The sequence below is a fragment of the Uloborus diversus genome, chromosome 7 (genome assembly GCF_026930045.1).
Source record: "Uloborus diversus isolate 005 chromosome 7, Udiv.v.3.1, whole genome shotgun sequence".
Classification (NCBI taxonomy): Eukaryota; Metazoa; Arthropoda; class Arachnida; order Araneae; family Uloboridae; genus Uloborus; species Uloborus diversus.
In genome coordinates, this window is record NC_072737.1 from 32,471,819 (window position 1) to 32,495,135 (window position 23,317).

The 23,317-nt window shown below is 32.1% G+C and overlaps 1 protein-coding gene across 1 annotated transcript in view; it reads right to left on the reverse strand.

The window, feature by feature from the left end:
* Positions 1-4,534: 4,534 nt before the first annotated feature.
* The window catches only part of LOC129225517 (centrosomal protein of 95 kDa-like), a 90,256-nt gene continuing 71,473 nt past the window's right edge, over positions 4,535-23,317 (reverse strand). The window contains exons 14-18 of the mRNA XM_054859946.1: positions 22,136-22,210; positions 19,336-19,488; positions 14,356-14,489; positions 13,335-13,419; positions 4,535-4,753 (exon numbers count right to left, since the gene is read on the reverse strand). Of these exons, the coding sequence (XP_054715921.1) occupies positions 4,598-4,753; positions 13,335-13,419; positions 14,356-14,489; positions 19,336-19,488; positions 22,136-22,210 (603 nt within the window). The 3' untranslated portion in view covers positions 4,535-4,597. The remainder of the gene's footprint in view (positions 4,754-13,334; positions 13,420-14,355; positions 14,490-19,335; positions 19,489-22,135; positions 22,211-23,317) is intronic.

Here is a 23,317-nt window from a genome sequence, read left to right on the forward strand (position 1 = left end):
TGTCTTCTTTTAAAATAACTGTAAAAAAAAAATATATGTTACAGAGAATTCAATTAAAAATATAAATAATAAATGAAATAATGAATTTAATTTATCCTTTTGGGGAGGGGGGGCGCAAAATCCGCTACTGATACCTGATTTGGAAGTGTGGTTGTCGACCACACATGGATATATGCCTAGGAACGTACAGAAACCCGAAATAGCCGTTTTGACGACCCCCCCCCCCCCCCCGAGTTAATTACAACGAATTTTCTCGTGACGTCCGTATGTACGTATCTCGCATAACTCAAAAACGGTATGTCCTAGAAAGTTGAAATTTGGTACGTAGACTCCCAGTGGGGTCTAGTTGTGCACCTTCCCTTTTGGTTGCATTCGGATGTTCCCAAGGGGGTCTTTTGCCCCTTTTTGGGGGTAAATCATTATTAATTTCGATGTAAACTCAAGTGGTGTTATAATTTGTCGGACACTTGGCGATAGATCGCCAGTCTTTTGGTCGCCAAGTTTTGTCGCCAACTTGGCGACAAATTTGGCGATGTTTTTGTATTTTTTTTAAAATTTGGTTTCAATTTGGTCACTGTTGGTGATATTTAGAGAGTAAACTATTGAATCACATTAAAATTGTCAATAATGGGGAACTAACATTAAATTGGAGTAAAAGGAAATCATGTGATGCACACATCAGCTCGTTTATTTTAATGTTGTCGAATAGGTAAATGAAGCTGCTTTCAATTTTAGACTTGAATAATTAGAACACAACTTTCTAGAACTAGTGCTTTTTTAAATTAGAGAATTAGAAATAACAAATAATAGAACTAAATGTGAAAATTGTTATTTATTCGTCGGTTTAGAATTTTAGCAGTATACCAATTGATTTTTTTTTTTTTTTTTTTTTTTTTTTTTTTTTTGATGAAATAACTCCGTTATTTGGAGTGTAAGATATTCAGAGTGAATAATATGGAAAAAAACGTATACAAAGCGACTGGTATTCAAAGAGATGTTCGTTACTTGGGAGTGTCCATTAAGGAAGGTTTTACATAGATTTTACTTTGTCATGCAATAACATACTTTTTGATTTAGGTTACAGGTATTTCTTTATTACTATGGCTAAAGTTTTGACAACCTTTGATGAAACTCATTTTTTCACTCTCCTGCTGGTGCTTACTGTTTGTCACTGTCTTGGTGTGTGAAAACTTTACCCCCTGTTTTGTAGAGTGTATCATATTTAAAGTGAGTTCCCTCCATTTTTCCCTTTATAAGTTCCTAACAAAGAGTTAGTGTAATTTTTTTCAGATTTTTTTAAAAACTTTTTTATTTTCAAAAAAAAAAAAAAAAAATGTAATTGGAAAATGTCAGGTTTTTGGAAAATTACTCATATGTTCTATATTTTTTGCAATCAAAATATTTCCAGACAAAAGTAATAATAATTTCAATTTAAATAAACCAAAAATCAAATTTCTTTTCTCTTTTCCATCCCCTTTAAAATACATGCGGACAAAAAACACTTTCTTATTCTCATAAATAACTATCAATTTGCTTCCTATAGGACTAAGTAATGTATTCTTGAGCGATTGATTATATATCCCTCTTATTTTTTTAACAGAAAGAATAAGAAGTGGACAGTTTAATGTCTAGCTGAAACTTTGATATTAAAACATGATTCCTCACCATCCACATTTGAATTTTATGATGAATTTCATCCTTACATTAAAATACTTTTAAAAATTTTGCGCAAAAGAGAGAGATCTTTTTCAACTTTCAGAAGGCCAAAGCATACTAAAGAAGTAAAAATACAAAATGAACATTTAAATGGTCTTGCACCATTGAATTAAATCAACGTCACCATTACATCTGAGGAAGTTATTTAAAAAACAGATTTTGTTCTGTGATAATTCAAAAGACCCTATAGAAACAGACTTGTGACTAAATGAAAACACTAATCATCATGTTTTTAGTTTTGTAATAACAGATTAAAATGAGATTTTTCTTTATCCATTACTTGGTGCTTTAGCCATGATGAATTTATTTTGCTGTTTCCATTTTTGAATTACGAAAAAAGTAAATACATAAATTATTGTGCTTTATGGTAATTTAATTAAGTACTTTTTATTAATAATTCATTTAATTATTTAATGCTACTCATCTATCAAAGAATTTATTTTGTCCTTTTTTAGTTCCTGATAATTGAAATCCAAAAAATATTTGGTGGCATACTACTGTTGATATGAGAATAGGGCTTTCTCCTCTCGACCCTCCCCTTGAAAAATTCCAGTGTGCAACACTGGTAGCACTAAATTACACGGTTAATAAATCATGACAGTATTATCATTTAGAAATAAAAGAAGAAAAAACTACTTGACCCCTTTTAGGACAAAACTGTATGACTTAAGCCCCTTTGGAACAAACAAATAACGAATTGAAATTGTATACTTCTATTTAAAAGTAATTCAAGTTTTTTTTTTTTTTTTTTGGATAAATACAGCATAAATTTTAGATACAAAATTTAGGAAGGAAGTTAATTTTCACAAATCGTTGGTTACAAATTCTGTCTCTTCATTGCTATCATTATTTTCAATTATGTTTAGCGTTAGCGGTGTTTTTGCAAAATTGTTAGTAAAAATAAAAACATTTGTGCAATTTATTAGTTCTAGTTTCGAAACATGTTTTTGTTTAGCTTGCTTTTTATTGCTTTCAAATTTTATTTCAGGAATGGAGAATTTTTTTCGTGTGTGTCCTTGTGAAACAAACCAAACCATGTGATCTCAGGGAAGGCTACAACTGGTTAAATCTTGACTTAATGAAAAAGAGTTGAACTCCTTTCTTGAAGTAAGTTTGTTTAGTTCACAAATATTTGTAGTTATTATTTCATATCTCTGCACTTTTTTACTACTTATATTTTCAAATATTCTAAATTTTGCATTGTTTTCACAGAATAAAACATGGAATAAATGCTATAATAAAGTTCCTGTATTTAAGATCAATTTTTGAAAAACAAGCTTTTAACATAGAAACTAAAAACTAATAATTGATTGAAAGAAGAGAAAGGTAAGCTTTTTCTTAAGATTATCTAATTTCATTTTCCATATTTAATTTTAAAACACAAAGATATACTAACTTAAAGGTGTCGATTTTATAGTACTTCTTCTATGAAATATATGGTATTAGTTTAACAGAATTAATTTCTTTTTGGAATTGTTTCATGTGCTGCAATGAAGAAAGAAATAACTTTTCCCCCAGCAAATATTGGTGTAACTGTGCCTAAAAGTGACATATGAGGCAGTGAGAAGCAAATTGATGTAAGTGAACATTTTCAAATTTTGAGTAAAATACTTTTAAAGTTGAGGTTTTAGGTAGGCTTTCATTGTTTTTTTTCCCAAATCATGCTGTATAACAGCACCTACCAGAGCAACTAGTACTATCTATCGCCCAAAGACAAAGGAGGGGTTCACCTACCATGTGTACTGGTTATCTCCAAATTTTTAATTTTGCCACTTAACATCCCTTTCCTTCTCACTGCCTCATACGACTTATCCTTCCAGACCCCAGTGTCTGCTCGGGAAATAGCACTTTTATATTCCCAGATATCATTTAACAGATCTTTTATGAACTTTAATTTACATTTATTTTCTAAAGAATATGATTCAATAATTATTCTTTTGATCTTTAAAAAATAATTGTGTACTAATGGCAAATGCTTATTGCTGTTTTTAGTTAAAGACAGTTTATTAATTAAAATCAATTCAATATATTGCATTGATCTTAAACTTTACATTCTTCATTCTACACACAAAAGAAAATAAGTTAGTTACAGTGTTGGAAAATATTTATCAATACAATTATAATAGAAGTTGATTGTCAGATGTGGTCCAACATACCCTGTGCAACGCATGAGGCAGGTTGGTTCACTCTACAAGATTCTGTTAGAAAATTAATGCAAAAAAAAGTTAATCTATTTGACACTTTCAAAAAAAATCTGAGATGATGAAAAATGTTTAGTGAAACTTATTGTAGAAAATCAACGCATGAGGCAGGTTGGTTCACTCTACAAGATTCTGTTAGAAAATTAATGCAAAAAAAAGTTAATCTATTTGACACTTTCAAAAAAAATCTGAGATGATGAAAAATGTTTAGTGAAACTTATTGTAGAAAATCAAATTGCTCTTTAAATTTTTTGAAGAGATGAAAAGTCAAAAGCGGACCAAGGTGTCATATCTGGCAACATTGAATACCACTCAACAGATAAAATGAAGAAGTGAACTGAATGAATCAGCCATGTTGAATCTCACGTGTGTACTTGTTGCGTATCTTGTTCCATGTTTCTTGTTCCTGTTGATATTTTATTTTTAACTAGCTTTGAGAATAAATGTAATGTTATAACCAAGTGTCACCTCTCTTTACATACTACGACACAAGGTATGCCCCATCTTTCTCTACCTGTGTGTGTGAGTGTAAGTAAATGTGATACTTCAGTTTCCTTTCCTGTACACATTTTGTCAAAAATATCTAAAATATATATTTTTAATCAGTTCAATCAATCACAGAATTAAATAGTTCATAGTCTTACATTAATTTAAAACAATTTTTACATGGAGTATAACAATCATCGAGAAAAATGTTCTCTTGTTCTACATTTGTATTGCTCAGCATCAAGTTCTCGAAAATGTGTATCTGCCATAGCTTCAACTATGTTCTTTTGCATTTCTCGAACTTCCTTCTGCAAGTTTTTATGCAATTCCATTTTTCTTTTCCTTGCAACCTGTGAGACAGAGGCAGAGAGTAAGTAGAGTAAGAGGCAGAGTAAAGAGTGTTACATTAGTAAAATTAATAGAATTAGGGTTCAATTCGCAAAAATTAAAATAAATATGCACTTCTAGTAAAGACATAATATTAAGGCAGAAAATTTTGTGAAACAAGAAAAATATTATACAATAAAATATTAATATTATAAAAATTTAAAATTTAGTAAAACCAAATTTATTTGATTTTTAGTAAGAATAATTTGTACAAAAGGTTTGTTTTTATGCTGAATAGGCTTGTAATCTTACTTTTAGAACAAACCTTGTATTATATATATGTCCCCCCCCCCCACCCTTTTTTGTTGCATACCCTCTTATTTTTCTCTTTTGTATCAAAACAATTATGCTAAAAGATAAAAGGTTTCCCCTATAGCCTCACATGTACCAGAAAAATATTTATACAAATTTAAAGATATTTAAGTGTCCTGCTTGAGACCTAATTTTATAATTTTCCTTTAAAAATGATTTTTCCATATTTTTTTTCAATCAAATTTTAATAAACAATCAAGTTGAAAAATATATTAGTGAACACATTTTCAAATGAATTAAAAAAAGAATACATTTAAAATAAAAAATTAAACTTAAACCTGATAAAAAAATCCCTATTTTTGAGTACATTAGTGAGAGTTAAATATTGCACACTTGCAAAATTTTCTATTTAACATTATTTATCTACTTTATAACTTATATTTTTCAACTTGATATTTTTTCTTAAAATTTATCTTTGATTATTAAAGAAATGTATGGAAAAAAATCTAATTTTTGAAGAAAACTATAAACTTTAGGCCTTGTGCGGGATACCTAAATATTTTTTAAATTTGGATAAAAAATTTTGTGGAACATTTGGGTCTAAATGGACAGTTTTTAACAAGTTAAAATTTCGAATATCCAAAAAAGTTTTTTTCTATTTGGACTAGTGCACAATGTCTGGTTCACACTTTCAGATGCAAGTTTGCACTGGTTGCCATTGTTCTTATTACATGAAACTTTCTTTACAATTGTTCTGACATAAAATTTTAAAAATAAGAAAATATGAGTTTTTTTTTTGACATTTACAAATAAAATAATAATTTAAGTAAAAAAAGTCTTATAATACATTTTCAATACAGCATAGTATGAATTAACTGAGCAATACGAAGGACACTTGTTTTATATCACTTCAGGAAGCAAAAAAGGGCATACCCTCAAAAAATAAACTTTCAGCTATGGTTTCCAATCCCGCACCAATATCAGTCCCGCAGGATTTCGGGAATGTAAGAAGCCAATTCTGCAGGATTCCGGGATCCTGCGGGATTGACTTAATTCTTCAAAATGTTAAACTTGTGTGCCAAAAAGAAAAGTCGACTTTTTAGGAAGAATTGCTTTTGTTGCATTAGTCTTCTATCTCGAGTTCTTTATATCAGTTATAGAAAAAGTCACATCTCCATTAGCTACTATCGTTTGATACGCAAAAGGTATTTTTAAAAAGTTCAATGCATCTTTACAAAGCATCGCTCGTGTGGCCTGGGAAAAGATATTTGCGCAAAAAAAAAATGGCCTTGATGAAAACACATGATGTGGCTCCACTGCAGTTGGTTTTGCTGCGATTAAATAATTGTGGACATATAGCAAAAGATCCCTATAAACTTCACCACCTTCTATATTAGATTATTCTTCTCTTATGGGGGGAGGGGGTCATGTTAAGAGTTTTTGTTCATCAACTGCAAGTTTTGAACAAAAACGATGTCTGTTTGATTTGTGTATTATTCTATTCAATTTGCCTTTGTTTCATTAATGTTGCTTATTACATCAGTGCACTTGGTTCTTTACAACAGGGAGTGAACGCTGACTGGGTCAAAATCTTGATGAAAGTTTTTGAATAATTTCGCTAATTTTACCTCTCACTTAAAAGAGACTATCAAAAACTTGAGCAGCTTAACGTACTGCACTGTCATGCGAGTCATCTAGTGTTTCTGTCACCTTTTTTAGAGTCATGCGGAATATTGAAGATTTCACAGCTAACTCATCCAGCATAATTTTCAAAGTAAAACCCACATTTATATTATTAGCTTCATGGTGACAAAGACATCTATAGGCTCTTCCTGCAGGTTAGAGAGCAAAAATTTAAAATGTCAGGTCTTTTCATTGCTTTCTTCTACGGGGAAAAAATATTAGTGCACTTTTAGTAAGTTAAAGGTTTCGAGTGCATTCCTTAAGTTTACAGACAGAGACGTAAGTACGTCATTTTCGAGCAGGGGCAAGACCTCGTTTTGGCACCCCCTACCCCCATCCATTAAAAATAAATATCATAAAATTATTTTAAATAAGGAGGCTGCATGTGTTGATAAGCCTATAAATGCAACTTTTACGTAGTTATAAGTTTTTATAGTTTTATCACTGGATTGTATTTTTTAAAATTTCAATAGGGGGTAAAAATAATTAAATATTTTATTTATTATTTTACATACGATGTTTTTCAAGGAAAACTATTTTGTATTTCCTCAAGGGAGCAATTATCAACTTGTTGCATTATTTTTTTATCAGGTGACACTGCTCCCTGCCCTGCTCGCTGATGCATACCAACCGCCGAAGATTGCTTTGCAACATTATTTGATTCGCGAAGATTTAAATCGTCTGTCAGAAAGAATCAGATTGAAAAACACGTTACGAGTTCCGTTTCGAACAAAGTGATAATTTTCCTCTCCCTCCCATAGAAAATAGAGTTTAAGTGAAGAGCTAATTTTTTAAACACAATCTCACTCCTACCCGAAAATATAAAAATAATTTGATAGAAATATGCATAAATGAGATGATATTTGAAAAAAATAATCGCTTTGAAGAGTATTTTCCCTTGTTCCAAACTAACTTGAACCAACTTGCACAGCTATAGGTGCTGGTGCCAAAGGGGCTCCTGAGCATTGCAAAGCGGCAGTTTTGTACGTTTGAAAAACTGCTTCCAAGTTCGTGGTCTCTAGAAATATATTTTGCTCTTTAGCTCCGGACTGAGCATAGAACTTTTCGCTAAAATAGAAACCCTTTTTCCTGCTGTTCTAATTTATTGATAAAATTGTTACAAGCTTTATTTGATGCAGAAAAAATCTTTTTGGAACAGCATGAAACATTAAGGGATGTGAGAAATCTTTCACCCTTTAAAGGCAATTTATGTGAAATTTTAGCTTAAAAATTTACAAGAAAAAAAAACCTAGTTAGAAATTTAAAGTAAACAACCCCAAGTTCAAATCTTTGGGGCTCGAAGTAATTTTGTACAACATTTTAAGGCTGAAGGTGCTCTGAGGTCTCCTGGACGCATGCCCGCCACATGCATCTTTTTACAATTTCTTTGATGTTACTTTTTTTTAAATGTATCCAGATGAGAATTTAAAATTATCACTTCAAATGAAAACAATAAAACAGAAATGTTTTCAATTATTTATTTTTAAGTATTTATATTATACTACTATGAAGACATTTATAAGAAAAATAACAGTATTCAACAATATTTCGCAATAATGTGTGAAATAATTTTAACTCCGATGAAACATTTAGCTATTCGTTTTTGTTTTTCACGTGAAATTGATTGAATATTGCTAGTACTTAGTATATAGACTTTAATCCGACAACTTAAATAGCTTGAATCGAACAGATTGTCTTATTTAAACATTACCTTGAACATTTTATATGCAACACATTTTAAATTGTCGCAATCTGTATAGTTAAATATTAATTATTATAAGAGCTAATTTTTATAAAGGACGCACGTTCCCCACCTCTGGTATTTAGTATACATCTGAAAAACATTTTTTAGAAAAACAGATACCTAATGTGCTTGATATCAAAACTCTAGTACGGATAATAAGCAGTAATTAATTTACAAATAAGAAGACTTATGTTTTATTAGCAGCGAAAAACGATCATTTGCAGCAAAATTACATAGGATTGTTACTAGAAAATATATGGTCATTAATAGTTCAGCTGCAGTGGTGTCAGACTGACACTCCAAATACATCACGTAGTTCATTAGATGACTATAATTTACTGCACGACCTATAAACAGGGTGTTCCGTTTTAACCTGCAAGACCTTTATTTTCCCAACCGTTAGCCCTAGATGTATACTTAAATTTGAAAAAATGTTCAAAATCAGATACAGAGTTGAGATATTGAAAATTTGAAGTAAAAATTAAAATGAGTCAAAAAATACAAAATTTAACTTTTTATACGGGCCCCAGGTCCCCTAACTTTTATTTAGGGAAATAATCTCCATTGAAAAATAATTCCAACACAAAAAGTTGGAAAATAATACGACCAATATTCACCGACCTATGAAGCGCAGCGTTTTGTGACTTACACCACTTTTCAATCGCTGTCAATAACACCTTTTGGGGGAAAATATAGCAGTTAACAAGTGTTTAAAATTATATCTGTGTATAGAAAAATAGAGTGTGGTTTTTGAAATTGTTCGAGGTTTTGTAGTGTATTTTTGCTTATCACAACATAACATTTGCATTTATTTTTGAATAGCAATGAAAAATATAAATATCTTGTTTTTCTTACTTTGAGGACCTGTCATTCAACTGAAAAGGCGATAAGTTCCAATCTCATCTTCTGTATGGTTCCTTAAAACTTTGACCTGGAACATCTCCTTGAATTTTGGTCGCACAAATGTCAAGTTTTTTGAGTCAGTAATACTTTTCAATGGAGATTATTTCCCTAAATATAAGGAGACCTGAGGCCCGTATAAAAAGTTAAATTTTTAACTTTTGACTCATTTTTATTTTTGATTCAAACATTCAATATCTTAACTCTGCATCTGATTTTGAACATTTTTGCAAATGGAAGTATACATCTAGGACTAAGGTCTTCTTCCAAAATCCAATCTTTTGACTCATTTTTATTTTTGCTTCAAACATTCAATATCTTAACTCTGCATCTGATTTTGAACATTTTTGCAAATGGAAGTACACATCTAGGATTAAGGTTGTGAAAATACAGATCTTTCAGGTTAAAACGAAACACCCTGTATTCATGTGTATTTAATCAAAATAAGCGAATATTTGGCACATTTATAGTTTCGTTCTTACTATCATTAATTTAGAATTATCATTTTAGTGAATATATTTTTTAACTCTGCTAATTTGATCCGGATAAGCCGGAGGTTGGGATAAACGGGAGCTAGAAAAATAAGGTTGTACTGTTAATATAAAAATGCATCGGAAGTACCAAAGCAAAATTTGAGAGGTATAAAAAATAGTTGATTTCTAAGACATTAATTTTAAGTAGATGATTAAGCATATTTAAAATATTGCATGGCTGGCAAAAATGTGTCGAAACTAAATCTGAAATTTCTCAATTTAGCTGAATTTATCTCTAAAAACCTTAGTATTTTCTAAAGAAAAATGGGCAGCCTCTCGCACTTTAAATTGAATCTCAATTATTATAATGCGAGATTTTTTACCAAGAATGAGAAAAATTGTAAGCTAAACTAGGCCAATGGAACAATGTAATGATTTTCCCTTAGGCCAGTAGGGTAGACAAGCTCTCGTCATTGTAAATGAGAGGAAGTTTTATAACATTAGGTAGGCAGCTTTATAACGTTTAATTGTAGAAAAATGACATTTGAGCATTTCAGCTGTTTTGTACTTCCCATAGCTTTGCTCCTATATTCCTCCTCGGAGAGGGAGGTTCTTTAAATAAGATTATATAACAAGTACTAGTCACTCTAAGAAAATACTTTCATGCTATTTACTGCGCCCTCTTCGCTCTCTTTCGGTCTATCTTTACCACTCTTACCCACATTAAACCATGCAAACTTTCTGCCTGCGCCTGTATTGAGTTTTTTTTTTCACAAAAATTAATTTGACCATTTACTTTATCAGTTTAGAGCCCCTAAAATCTGGCGCCCGGGGCACAAGCCCCATCTGCCGCCCTCTATTTATGTCCCTGTTTACAGAAGTGTTCTAACATCGCATTCAGGCTACTCTAGTGGATTTTGCACCCTGTAATACTTTCTTAATTTCTTCTAAAGCCCAATTTTTCGGGTTTCAATACATAGTGATGGTTTTCGAAAAGGCCTATAATTTTTAAGCGTTTTCGCAATTGCTGAACGTATGAACACTGAAACCTCATAATGCCAATACCAATTCAGTCTCAGAACTACTCTATTTTTATTGTTTTTTTGAATGGTAAATCTACCATTTATCATATGAGAAAAAAAAAATTTCTTGCTCTTCTTGTGGGAAGGTGATTAAAATTTCAGATGATACTTGTAAAAATGTTCTGTATAGATGGCAAAAATTGTGAAATGTTTACATGCAAAATCCCGTGTGATTTTTCTCCCAATCCCCCGGGATTAATCCCGCTTAATATCATGCAGAATCCCATGGGATTCAGGGTCGGGATTGGAAACCCTACTTTCAGCTCTGAGTAGCTCCTAAGTATTTGTTTCCTACCTTTTAATACCCTATTAATGATATTTAGACTTTTATTTTAATTTAATGCTCCTACAACTATATTGTAAGCCTAACAAATGATACTTACAGTGGCTCCCAAAAGTGCTCATACACCTTGAAATTTTGTAGTAAAACCAAAATAACGCAAAACTGAATTCGAATACAAAGTCCAATTTTTTTTCACACCATTCCTATGCCATTCTGAATAAAACCCTGTAGTTTTTTCAAAACATTGCCAGATTTTATTTTTGAAATTTGTTAAAAAACGAAGAGACAAAAAATACGCCACAAAAGTCATTGTACCCTGAAATATTTTCAAATAAATTCATGATTAAAATTATCATATGTGGTTTTTTTATTATTTTTACATTGTAATGACACTGTAAAGTCATTTGCCTTTAATTTTTTGTTTATTTATTTCCTAATATTATGCTTAATATTTTAAAATGGCAGGTATGCGTAGAAAACAATAATCGCGATTCGAAATTTGTTTTTTTCCCCTCACAGTAGACATAAATTGATTTAAAATGTCTCTAAATTAGTTAATTTGTACCATTCTTTAGTAAAGTGCTTGATAAAATGATTTAAAGACAAGAATCGGATCGAAAACAAGGTAAGAAAAGGTCAACTGACAAAGTTAACAAAACGTGATCGGAGGTTTACAGTTAAAAAATTATGTAAAATGCACATTTGAGTGCTGAAAAAGTTTCTGCAGAATTGACTGAAACATTTTATGTTTAATTTTCACCCAAAATTGCTCGCCAAGTTTTCTGATTAGCTGGATTAAATGGGAACTCTTCCCGCAGAAATTTTTTTTGTTCGTGCGAAAAACAGTAAGCTTACGCTTTCTGCCGTAAAATCAATGATAAATAAGCTCAAAACGTTTTGGAACAATGTCTTACCTAAAGTTGAAAATAAATTCAATATTTTGGGTTAAATTGTTGTATATCTGTCAATAGAAGAAAAAATGAGGAATTTAATCTTAAGAACTTAGTTGGATCAGTTAATCAGGACGGTGAAGGTGTTTTTGTGTGAGGGTGCATAACTACATCAGGACTTGGAAATTTAGAATTTTTTGAAGAAACAATGAATCATGCTGTTTATTTAAATATTTAAAAAAAGAATTTTAAACTATTAGCCCAAAATTTGGTAATCGGAAACAACTTTGCTTTTTATCAAGATAACGATAAGTAGTATACGTTTGCGTTTGGTGCCCCAAAAATTGTCCTTAAACTTAGAAATATCTCCTAGATCGCTAGATTTATACTTAATGGAACATATTTGGATATATCTAGTGGCTAGATTACGAAAATACACCATTGAAACGAAAAGCGAACTAGAAACAATAAGAATCGAAGAGCAGCAGAACACTTACTCAGAAATTGCATAAAAAAAGAAAGAAAAAACAATGAAATCCATTCCCAGACGTTTAAAAGCTGTTGTTGATACTGCATGATATTCTACTTAATAATAACCTTAAAAAGTACCAATTTTTTGACATTTAATTTCCGGCACTTTTTGGTTTTTGATTTTTAAAAAAATAAGTTTTAATGTTTTATTAAAAATTTTCATGTAGTTTTGTTAAAAATAGATCATAGATCTTATAATTAAATACCTATTCTGAAATATTAATTCGAACCAATGCATTGGACCTATTTCATTGAAAGTCCTAGGTGTACGAACACTTTTGGGAGTCACTGTATATGAGATATTAATGTTTCCAGAAAACATAAAGACTATTCTCTTCTTGCCTGAATGTGCAATACAGTGCATTACATCTATTGCCTTGTCAGATTTTGAAATATAAACTATGCACACAGAACAGAGTAACTTAGTATCTTAGGAATCAAAAATTCATTACTGCAGATACTGCCCTTTACCTCCCCCCCCCCCCATTTGTATCCTCCTCTTCTTGCTACTTTATTGTCCTGTTCATCCTCAACTTCTTAATTAATTGCAACAACCATTTTCTTTTTATTAGTTTTTTAACAATGAAATCTTTAAAAGTTCAGAAACATTTGAAACCATGGAAAGACTTTTAGAATTTAAAAAAGAATGTGGAACACTTGACCAATGACCATTTCTCTCCTACATTTGATTTTCAAAGGTAATTACCTGTTTCATAGCATTTGTTTCAATTTCCATTTCTTTTTTTTCATCAGCTACTGCTTCCGTCATCATGGCATAATTAGTTTGATATCTTAGAGGAATCTTAAGGTCAATCACAAAGTAAAAATATATTATGAAAAAATCAGCAAGCCGTTTTGTAAATCAAGCTAGATTTACAAAAATAAAATCATGATTTTAAACGTTAACATTTACAAATATATGAAACACTGAAGTATATTTTTCAATTAATAAGTTGCAGTAAAATAGTGATAAATTTTAATTTTATAAGAAAAGAATTTACACTTAGTAAAAACAGTTTTGAATGGAATAGATCATTTTAACAAGATATGAAACTGGCACAAACCTCCTGCTTAGCTCTGAATACGCAACATTTTGTGAACACTACAATTTTGCAGTAGTCCTCACAAACTTAATAATAGGGCGAAGGTCATTCTGACCCTCTGAGAAGAAATCTGCATATTCCCAATATAATGTTATATATTTCTAAAAAATAGTTGAAAATAACCAAATGTATATTAAATACAGTTTATTTAAAGCATGCAGAGATTTTAGGGATATGTAATGAAGTATTTAAAATATGTTGAAAATACCCTTAAAAATGACCAGAGTTGATTCAGTTACATTTCAGAAACTAGCGACTAATGCTCCCTTTTATGTACAAAAACATTACTAATGCTTTAAGTTCTTACAAGGATATGTTTCAGCATTAGTAAATGTATTTACATTTCTTTTTTTTCTCAAAGGGGTCAAAATGACATGTGTCTGCAATAGGCCCTTTAGTTAAAGTTTTGGAAAAAAAAAACATTTTCTTTAAAACTTTATATTATTGCACAGCACTATGATTTAGGAAAAGTCAAGGAAGGATTAAGCTTTTTATGTAAATACAGAGAAGCAGTTAGCAAAAAAAGCTTGCTGGGGGGGGGGGAGGGTCAAAATTACACTTTTGGTAATTCTAGTGGTAAAAAAAAAAAATCCCTTTGATTGACACAATCTCATTGAAGGATACAAATTCTCTAAAGCCTCAAGATAGTTTTTATGATGTTTTGCATCTACAGCATCTGATTCTTTTACTGCATCACATAACTGTTGTACTTGATCTTTCTGTATCTTCAAAACTTCTTTAAAAACGTTTTCTGCAACCTAAAGAAAAAGAGTATAGCAGTTGCTAAATTTGTAAGTTTACTTGAGAAAAAAAACTAATTAAATGAATAAATAAAAGAAAAAATTGTGAGGAGCAAACTTTTAATGAGAACATGAATTGATGAAAAATTATCGATTGCTTTGCAAATGCTCAGAGAAAAGCCATAAAGAAAACAACTCAATCTATGGAATATTAGTTTTTTCATCAAGAAAATAATTTATAGTTGGAGTATATAATTATGACAGAAAAAGATTAGTTCGCTTCTCCCCCCCCCCCCGCCCCATCACATAATAGATAGAATAGATAGAAGAAAAACCGAGCTGAACAAATTATTAAACATATATGCTGAACATTTTCTAAAGTTTAAGAAATGATCAGTATTTTATTATAAGCACTACAAAATACTATTTTTAAAAATTTAGTGAATATTTTTTAAAGTTACAGCTCATGTGAAACAGTTGCCATGTACATATATTGTAGTTTCTGATTACAGCAATTTTTTAATCAATGTGAAAAAAATATAACTGATTATTTTTGAATGTAAATTTGTATGTGGAAGATTGAAATTACCAACATAAGAAATGGATAAGTCTCACCAGTACGATTGTTTAGTAGGGTGGAACGAAAAAAACAAAGTTTTTATTTTCGAATCGTAATAGTGCGGAAAAGTTGCGATTGGTGAAGACTTACAAAACAAAACAAAGATTTTTAAAATCGGATAATATCTTCCGATCCCGCAACGAGCCTGAATATTTGAAAAAATGGAAAATTTCGTGTTTTCTTAGTGATTTTTCAAAAATTTTGTTTTATGTTTCTTTTTAAGGCTCTAAGACGGAAAAGTTACGATTGGTGAAACCTTCAGAAATAAAAAAAAATTGAAATCGAATAATACCTTCTGATCCAGAACCAAGGCAAAAAAAATCGAAAAAGTTGAGAATTTCTGGATTTTTCCGAATTTTTAACATTTTTGAATCAATGTACTTTTTCAGGCTACAGAACGGAGAAGTTGCGTTTAGTGAAGACTTCAATCCTTCAATTCAAAAGTATCTTTTTGAAATAAAACAATATCTTCCGATTGCGCAACGAACCTACATGTTTGAAAAAATGTAAACTTTAAGCCCTTTCTTAGCTTTTTTTTTTCTTTTAGTTTAACGATCCTCATAAGTTCGGTATGAAATACTAAATGGAAGAACGTTTGTTTATAAAACAAATGTGATATTTTAGTACTAGAGCCTGCCTGTAAATTGTCCACATGGCCCTTTAATCCCGCGATACTCATATTTGTTCATGCCGCTTAGTACAGTGTATGCATCTAATACGCCCCATTAGCGAAATGAAGAACCACAAAAATTTCACAGACGGTGCCATTCATGTTTACAGAACAATTCAAACCTGTCAATACTTACCTGACAATCTAAAACAAGTTGTTTTACCGTGTCATTGAAAGAAACTCTTTCTTTGCGCATCCCGAAAACTTATTAATGGCAATGGTGTTTGATGAAAGGAGGCACATAAGAGAACGAGCGTTTAAAAACATCTTAAAAGCCAGAGAATCTGCTTCTAAAGGCAAAAGCATTAGAAACTTTGTCATTCCATCTCTAAATTTCGAAGCAGAAGGTTACACAGAGATTATTAATTGGAACACGACAAAGCTATCTTCTCCACCTTTTCTTCGAAAAGTTCCTAACAAAGACATTGAAAATTTTATTGTAACAGGCACTATACCCGACTGGGATATAAAACTATTCCCCTGCCATACGCAAGCTGTCGAAAGATGTGTGATGCTAGTGACGGAGGCTTCACTCAAAGTGTGTGGATTTAAATCAAGAGATGGCTACATAAGAGCAACACTGAAATCCAGATCAATTATGCCCGAATTTTCCAAAAAATCTGATTATAAATTAGCTTCAATAACTAACACTTAAAACAATAAGACTTGTATACTGGATTGTAAATATTTTATATCTTTCTATTATTTGAAAATGTTTCATTGTTGTAAAGAATGGTAGTTTTGCATGTTTCGAAGATACCTTAAAAGTCAAGAAATAAATTAATGTTTATGTGTAATATAGGGTTTTTTAAAAGGCTTTTCCCTGTAACACCGGGGGAAAAAACAACAAGAACAATTTTATTTTTAATCACTAAGAAAAGATGAAATTCTCCCTTTTTTTACTTTTCATGCTTGTTCCTGGATCAGAAGGTATTATTTGATTTCAATATGTTTTTTTAAATTTCTGAAGGCTTCACCAATCGTAACTTTTCCGTCTTAGAGTATTAAAAAGAAACGTTGGAGAAAAATTTTTAAAAAATCTCTAAGAACCCATGAAATTTTCCATTTTTTCAAATTTTTAGGCTCGTTGCGGGATCGGAAGATATTATCCGATTTTAAAAATTTTTGTTTTGTTTTGTAAGTCTTCACCAATCGCAACTTTTCTGCACTATTACAATTCGAAAATAAAAACTTTGTTTTTTTCGTTCCACCCTATTGTTTAGCAATTAACACTAAGGTACTTTTTGTTAAATGTTATTTAAAACAGTTTAGCAGTACAATACTTTCAGTAACTTCTAAAAGAATGGCCTATACTGATTAGAAATTATAGGTTGCATTTGATCACACACTGCTTTAAAAATATATTTTGTTTCATTTTCAATCATTTACAATTTTCATTACAGTTTGAGACACATAAAACAGTTTTGTTAAATATGGGTATTGCATATTATGCATGAATTATTCTGCATTACAAATGTTTAAAGCTTTGAAGCATTAATTAATTTTATTTTAGGTTAACTCCCAAACAATATCTGAAGAGATTACAGTTATTGTGGAATACGTAATTTGAAGACTCAGAGGAGTTTCATTCAATGTGTTCGTGAGAACATGCAATACAATGACATTAATGATGCTCCCTTTGAACTTCTATCCATTGCGAATCCACTGAATCATTTGAAACTCAATGTCAGACTGGACTCGGTTGTGGACGCAAAAAAATGCTACACAAATCCTATTGAACTCAGCGCCATTGCCTTGGAAACAATTAACACTTGTTTCCCTCTTGACGAATGGCTTCGCATCTGTACTGCTAGGTCCCTGTTGGATTTCCTTGGAGTGCTGGCGCTGGAATATTTTGTGACTATTTTTCTTTTTATCAACATGTTGGACCCTTCACAACCCATTTCAATGGAAAACTAGAAGCCATTCATGTGGCCTTACAACACAATTTGATTTTCATCTTATCCAAATAGCAGTAATACTTTCAGACTCGACCTCTGCTTTACCGGCTCTGGGCGAGTTCTCACATACAAAGCTGCAAAAAACTCCTGAGGAGTACCGGGAAAATGGTAGCTTTTCAGTGGGTACTATTCCACTGTGGTCTGTCAGGAAATAAGAAGGCTGACTTCTTGGCTTAAAAAGGGGCTAGTATTCTCCAAAGGCCTTGTGGTGCCTTGCCACTCCACTCTGCTGAATTGGAGATTAAAAGATTGTACAGAAATGCGCTTTGTCAAGCTGCTTCACAGGCTGACGAGGGTAAACCCTAGAGAAAACTGTACGAGACATCTCACTGTTCCCCGAATTCTCCTCGAGCTGCTTTCAGACTTTTAACAAGACACGATTGTCTCAATGCCTATTTGTATCATTTTCACCTAGCAGATTCTCCAACCTGCACTTTATTTAACTCTGGACAAGTCATGGACGCTGCTCATCTGGACGATTGCTCCACACTAACTAATTTTAATTGTGTTGACGAGAGATACTGAAAGTCCGTGGTTAAATGACCTAATGGTCGATTCACCCTCATTTGAGAAATAAATATTATAATCAGATAAATATAAAAGAGATAAAAGATAATGGATTATAATAAAAAAGAATACATTTCTATAATTAGTAATGGTGGATAAAAGTAAGTTTTTGGCTAGCTAGAAAATCTGCATGACACCCCTAACAAGAAAAAGGAATCATAAAAATTGTCTCAGAGCAGGGTTGGATCCAGAAATGTCTGTAAAGGGGGTCAAGTTTCAGTGGCCAATAAATTGGAAGAAAAACAAAGTATAATTTGAACTAAATGTAAGATAAATTGCATATCAACACATATTTGTATAACATTTAATTAAACTACCTATATGTGTGTGAAATGAAAATTATTGTGAAAAACATATATTTCAATTTATTAATTGCTCATGTTTAAATTATAAATTTACAAATGAATGAAACTACAGATTTACTACATTTAATGTGTCAAGAAAATTTTTGTTTCTATGAAACCAAGAAAGGTGTAACAAAGTTGCATTAAAATGTTATACAATAAAGTTAAAAGAAGTACAAATATGTAAAAGCAGAAGTATTTCAAACATGCGTTTCGGAGTTTGCATTGTAAAAAGAACCCTTTTACAATGCAATAGGATGTGAACTTATGAAGAGCAGGCATTAAAACAGCTTACAAAAAAAAGCAAGTTCTGCTTTTTTTTGTGCATGCTCGTACCCTCTTAAATTTTCCAGTCAAATTTAATTTATACTTTTTCCTGGCATGATTTAAATTTTTAAATTGAATTTCTTTACATTTCCTTCAATTTGGTCAATGGCAACTTAAACCTTTAGTTTCTACAAAATTGAAGTTCAAAAATAATGATACTAAGGAAAGATAAAATATTTAAATTCATTTTATGGAAACATTTTAACACTATACATTCTCCTACTTATTGCTAATGGCTGCTAAACTGATGAAAAGTGTTTCTCATTACAGGGAGGTCAGCTGTCCTTTTGACCCTTCCCTGAATCCACCCTTGTCTCAGAGAAAAGTTAGTTTAAAATTTAGCCACTAAAGAGAAAAGATATGATATTGCACAAACCAATTCTTCAGAATAATTTCTTTTCCGCATTTTTCTTTGCATCTCATGGTGAAATTCATCACAGTAATGTCTCATGTTGGCAGACTGCATCCTTGCATCTCTTAAGAAATACTTTATTTTATTTTCATTCGCCTTCAGCTGCTTAGCTTCATTCTGAAATACAAATATTTTTAGATTAGGACACTTAAATAGTACAAATAAAATAAATAAGTGTTAACAATAGTACAAGTATATGTATGGTTATTAAACACTTGTAGTATGAAATTGAACAAGCAATGACTTATACAAGCTGTCTTTAAAGTTAACTTTTTTTAAATCTAAAAATATATTAAGTCAATTCAATCGATCATTAGATAGGCTTGTCGGATGTCCCGGTTTAACCGACACATTCCCGGGATTCAGACAAAATCCCAGTGTCCTGGTCAGTTTACTTCACGTTCCAGTAAAAGATAATTTGATCACAGAAGACCAAAAAAAAAAAAAAAATGTCTAATTTCTTATTGCATTTTATATATATCTTTGGAGAAACTTAAAATATTGACTTCGAAAAAACGGCAAATGCAAGACTTCAGTGTTTAAGAAACATTGATTGTGAAACAATGATGGTAATTACAGAATGCTTTTTCCAATGAGATAAATACTGCACTACTGATTAACAATGAAAATTTTTTAATATGTAGAATTATCACATGTTTTTAAGAAGTTTTTTTTTTGTTGAAATGTGTAACAGTGACATCGGAAAAAACCTCAACTATAAAACAGATATTTGAACAAAATAATCAATGTTTCCAAAACATTGACATCAATGTCACACCACTATAGTATGGAATCCAAAACTCGTTTTTTCAAATATCCCACAAACTCATTTCTGCAGATACTCCACTTTAATTTGCCACAGCAGAACTACACTGGTGTGCAAAAATTAAGGACGAGACGGTTTTTTCAATATAACTTTGTACAAAAGCTTTCCAAATCAACACATTTAATACCATAAGATCCTCAATACGTAAGGACATGTGTAATGTAAGCAACACTTACTAAAAGAGAAATCAGAGGGATAAAAAGAAGCTTTATTGAAAAAGTAACATGGAGCGCAATGCGACTGAAGGCCGAAACATCCCTGTGATGGGTGTCCAGCAAGAAACATCCGGTCTTTAGTAGGGGATATGATCTCCCCCGACTGCTAGGCAGGTTTCACAGCGTCTGCCTATGCTGAGAATGAGGGTGTCAATGAGTTGTTGAGGCATTGCTGCCCATTCGTCTTGCAGCGCCAATCGAAGCTCCCGAATCGTTACTAGTGGTAAGGTACGAGCTGCCAAGCGACTGCCTAGAAAATCCCATACATGCTCGATGGGATTGCGATCCGGAGATCGTGCCGGCCAATCCATACGTTCAATATCCTCACTCTCTAAGTGCTGTTCGGCAGCTACTGTGCGATGACATGGTGCATTGTCGTCCATGAAAAGGAACTTTGGACCCATAGCGCCTCTAAAAAGACGCACATATGGAAGAAGAATCTCGTTACAATAACGGGTCCCGTTGACTGAACCTGCGTCGAGGATGTGAAGGTCTGTACGACTACCAAGCATGATGTCTCCCCAAACGAGAACACCGCGACCTCCATACCTGTCCCTTTCAATGATGTTCGAGGGATGATTGCGGCTTCCCCGCTCTCTCCAGATGAGTATGCGATGAGAATCGCTACTCAGACTGAATCTGCTCTCATCTGTAAAGCGCAAACGTCCTCATTCATTGTCTCTCCAATTCCGGTGTTCCCGGCCCCACAGAGAACGCCTTCTCCGATGGGCAGGCGTTAGAGGTACACCCCGTATAGGGCGCCGTGCAAACAGACCACCACCGGGCAGTCTTCTGGACACGGTAAAACGCAATATCGGTCGTCCAGTCGCGTATCTAGCGATTTCTCCCGCTGTCTGCTGCCTGTTTCTTCTGGCCTGTAAGACAATATACCGGTCATCTGCGGGTGTGGTTCCTCGTGGACGACCACTACTGAACTCCCGGATAGCTGTTCCTGTAGTTTGAAATTGCCTCCAAAGTTGTGAAACGATGCTGTGGGCAATTTCGAACTCTGCAGCCACACTTGTCACACTGCGGCCTTCCTCCAACTTCCCGATGATTCGACCTTGGGTAAAAGCATCCAGATGTCGTCTAACAGATTGATTATTTGCCATTTCTCGCTGAGGCAGCAACTCGGTGTGATTTTAACTGCTATACGGCGTGCAATCTCTTTGCCAGAAATACTGATCTTACACCGACAACATGCTTTATACTACTCAGACCCTCCCCCATTACGTCTGCCTGCATATCTGCACATGTGCTACCGTACATCACCTTACTTAATCTCCTGATTGGTCTTTCTGTCCGCTCTGCCTCTTCGTTCAGCTGACATGCTAATTTTTCGACTTCCGTCCTTAATTTTTGCACACCAGTGTATTGTAATTAGTCGTTTAGAACATAAAGAACTGCAATTTTTACTCTGTTTTTTGTTTCATTTATGAAGAATGACAGCAATATCACTAGTTTATCAAAGCATAATTTAGTTTTAAAGCATTCAAATCGCACACATAGATAAGCAGGGAGGGGCCTAGAATAGTTAACTTAATTAAAGCTAAAGTAGCAAATGCAACATACTTCATGTTTGGAAAAACACATTCTAAAACAGCAAATCTTTTCTTTTTTTTTTTTTGTTTAACTTATTAAAAGATTTTAATCAATGATTAAAAAAAAACACTCAATTTAAATCAACCAAACTTGACAGTAACAACTTATAAAAACAACTTACCAAACGACGATACTGGTCAATCTCCTTTTTTAATAAATTTGACAACAACAATTGCTTTTTAGCAGCCTCTTCAGCCTAGTAAAAAGAAATGTCATTAATTGAGGTTGTGAGAAGCAAAGGGATATTAGTGGACTTTTTTAAGTTTTAAGTAAAGAAAAGTTCAAACTGTAGGTAAGCTTTCATTGAAAAGATTTCTAAATCTTGCTGTGTAGCAGCACTTTCCAGAGCTACTATTACTAGCTCTTGCCCAAAAACAGGTGCAAATTTTTCCAATCAGAAACTTACATTCAACATTAGCTGTTAAAAGGATGTGATTTTTATAATTGAGGCGGTGAGAAGCAAAGGGATGTAAGTGGAAATTTTCAAGTTTTGAGTAAAACGCTTATAAAGATTACGTCCTAAGTAGGCTTTCATTGAATTTTTTTTCTAAATCATGCTATACAGTGGCACCTACCAGAGCTACTAGTATTATCTCTTGCCTCAAGACAGAGGAGGGGTTTATCTACCATGTGTACTGGTTATCTCCAAATTTTTAAAACTATATCTTTTTGGCAGAAACTTTCAGGTTTTTTTTTTTTTTTTTTTTAATTAAACAACGGAAAGTTTTGAACAGAAAGTTGATTTTTTTTTCAATTCTTTTCTTGCATTAATAAAATTGTGTGTGAACATGTATACACACCCATTAAATAAACAATATTAAACTAAAACATTTTTGTTCGTTGATATTGTTTATTTAATTATGTCATACAAAAATAAATTTATAGTTTTAGTGAGAAAAGTAGCAAATAATACTTGATATAGAGACATTAATATCATACAGCTTCCTGCATTTATCAAAGTTACTGTTTTTACAGGGAGAAATTGAACATAAAAAAATGTTTGAAGAAAAAGCATTACAATGGAAAGGATAACAATATTTTGTGCTAGAAAAATTCCAATTTTTCCCCGAGTGGAATAAAACTTACTCCTGCTCAATAACTGTCTGTTAACAATAATTCTCACTGAACTCATATTTTAAGTGATGCTCTAGAGGGCTCAATATTAATATTATACAAATGCAAAACTGGAGATAATTTTCTTGACAGAAAGGGGACAAAAAACTCTTGCAATAGAATCAAATTTATTCTTCTCTTGATTAGAATTATACTAGTTAAGTAACATTAAGTAAAACTGTACTTTTTG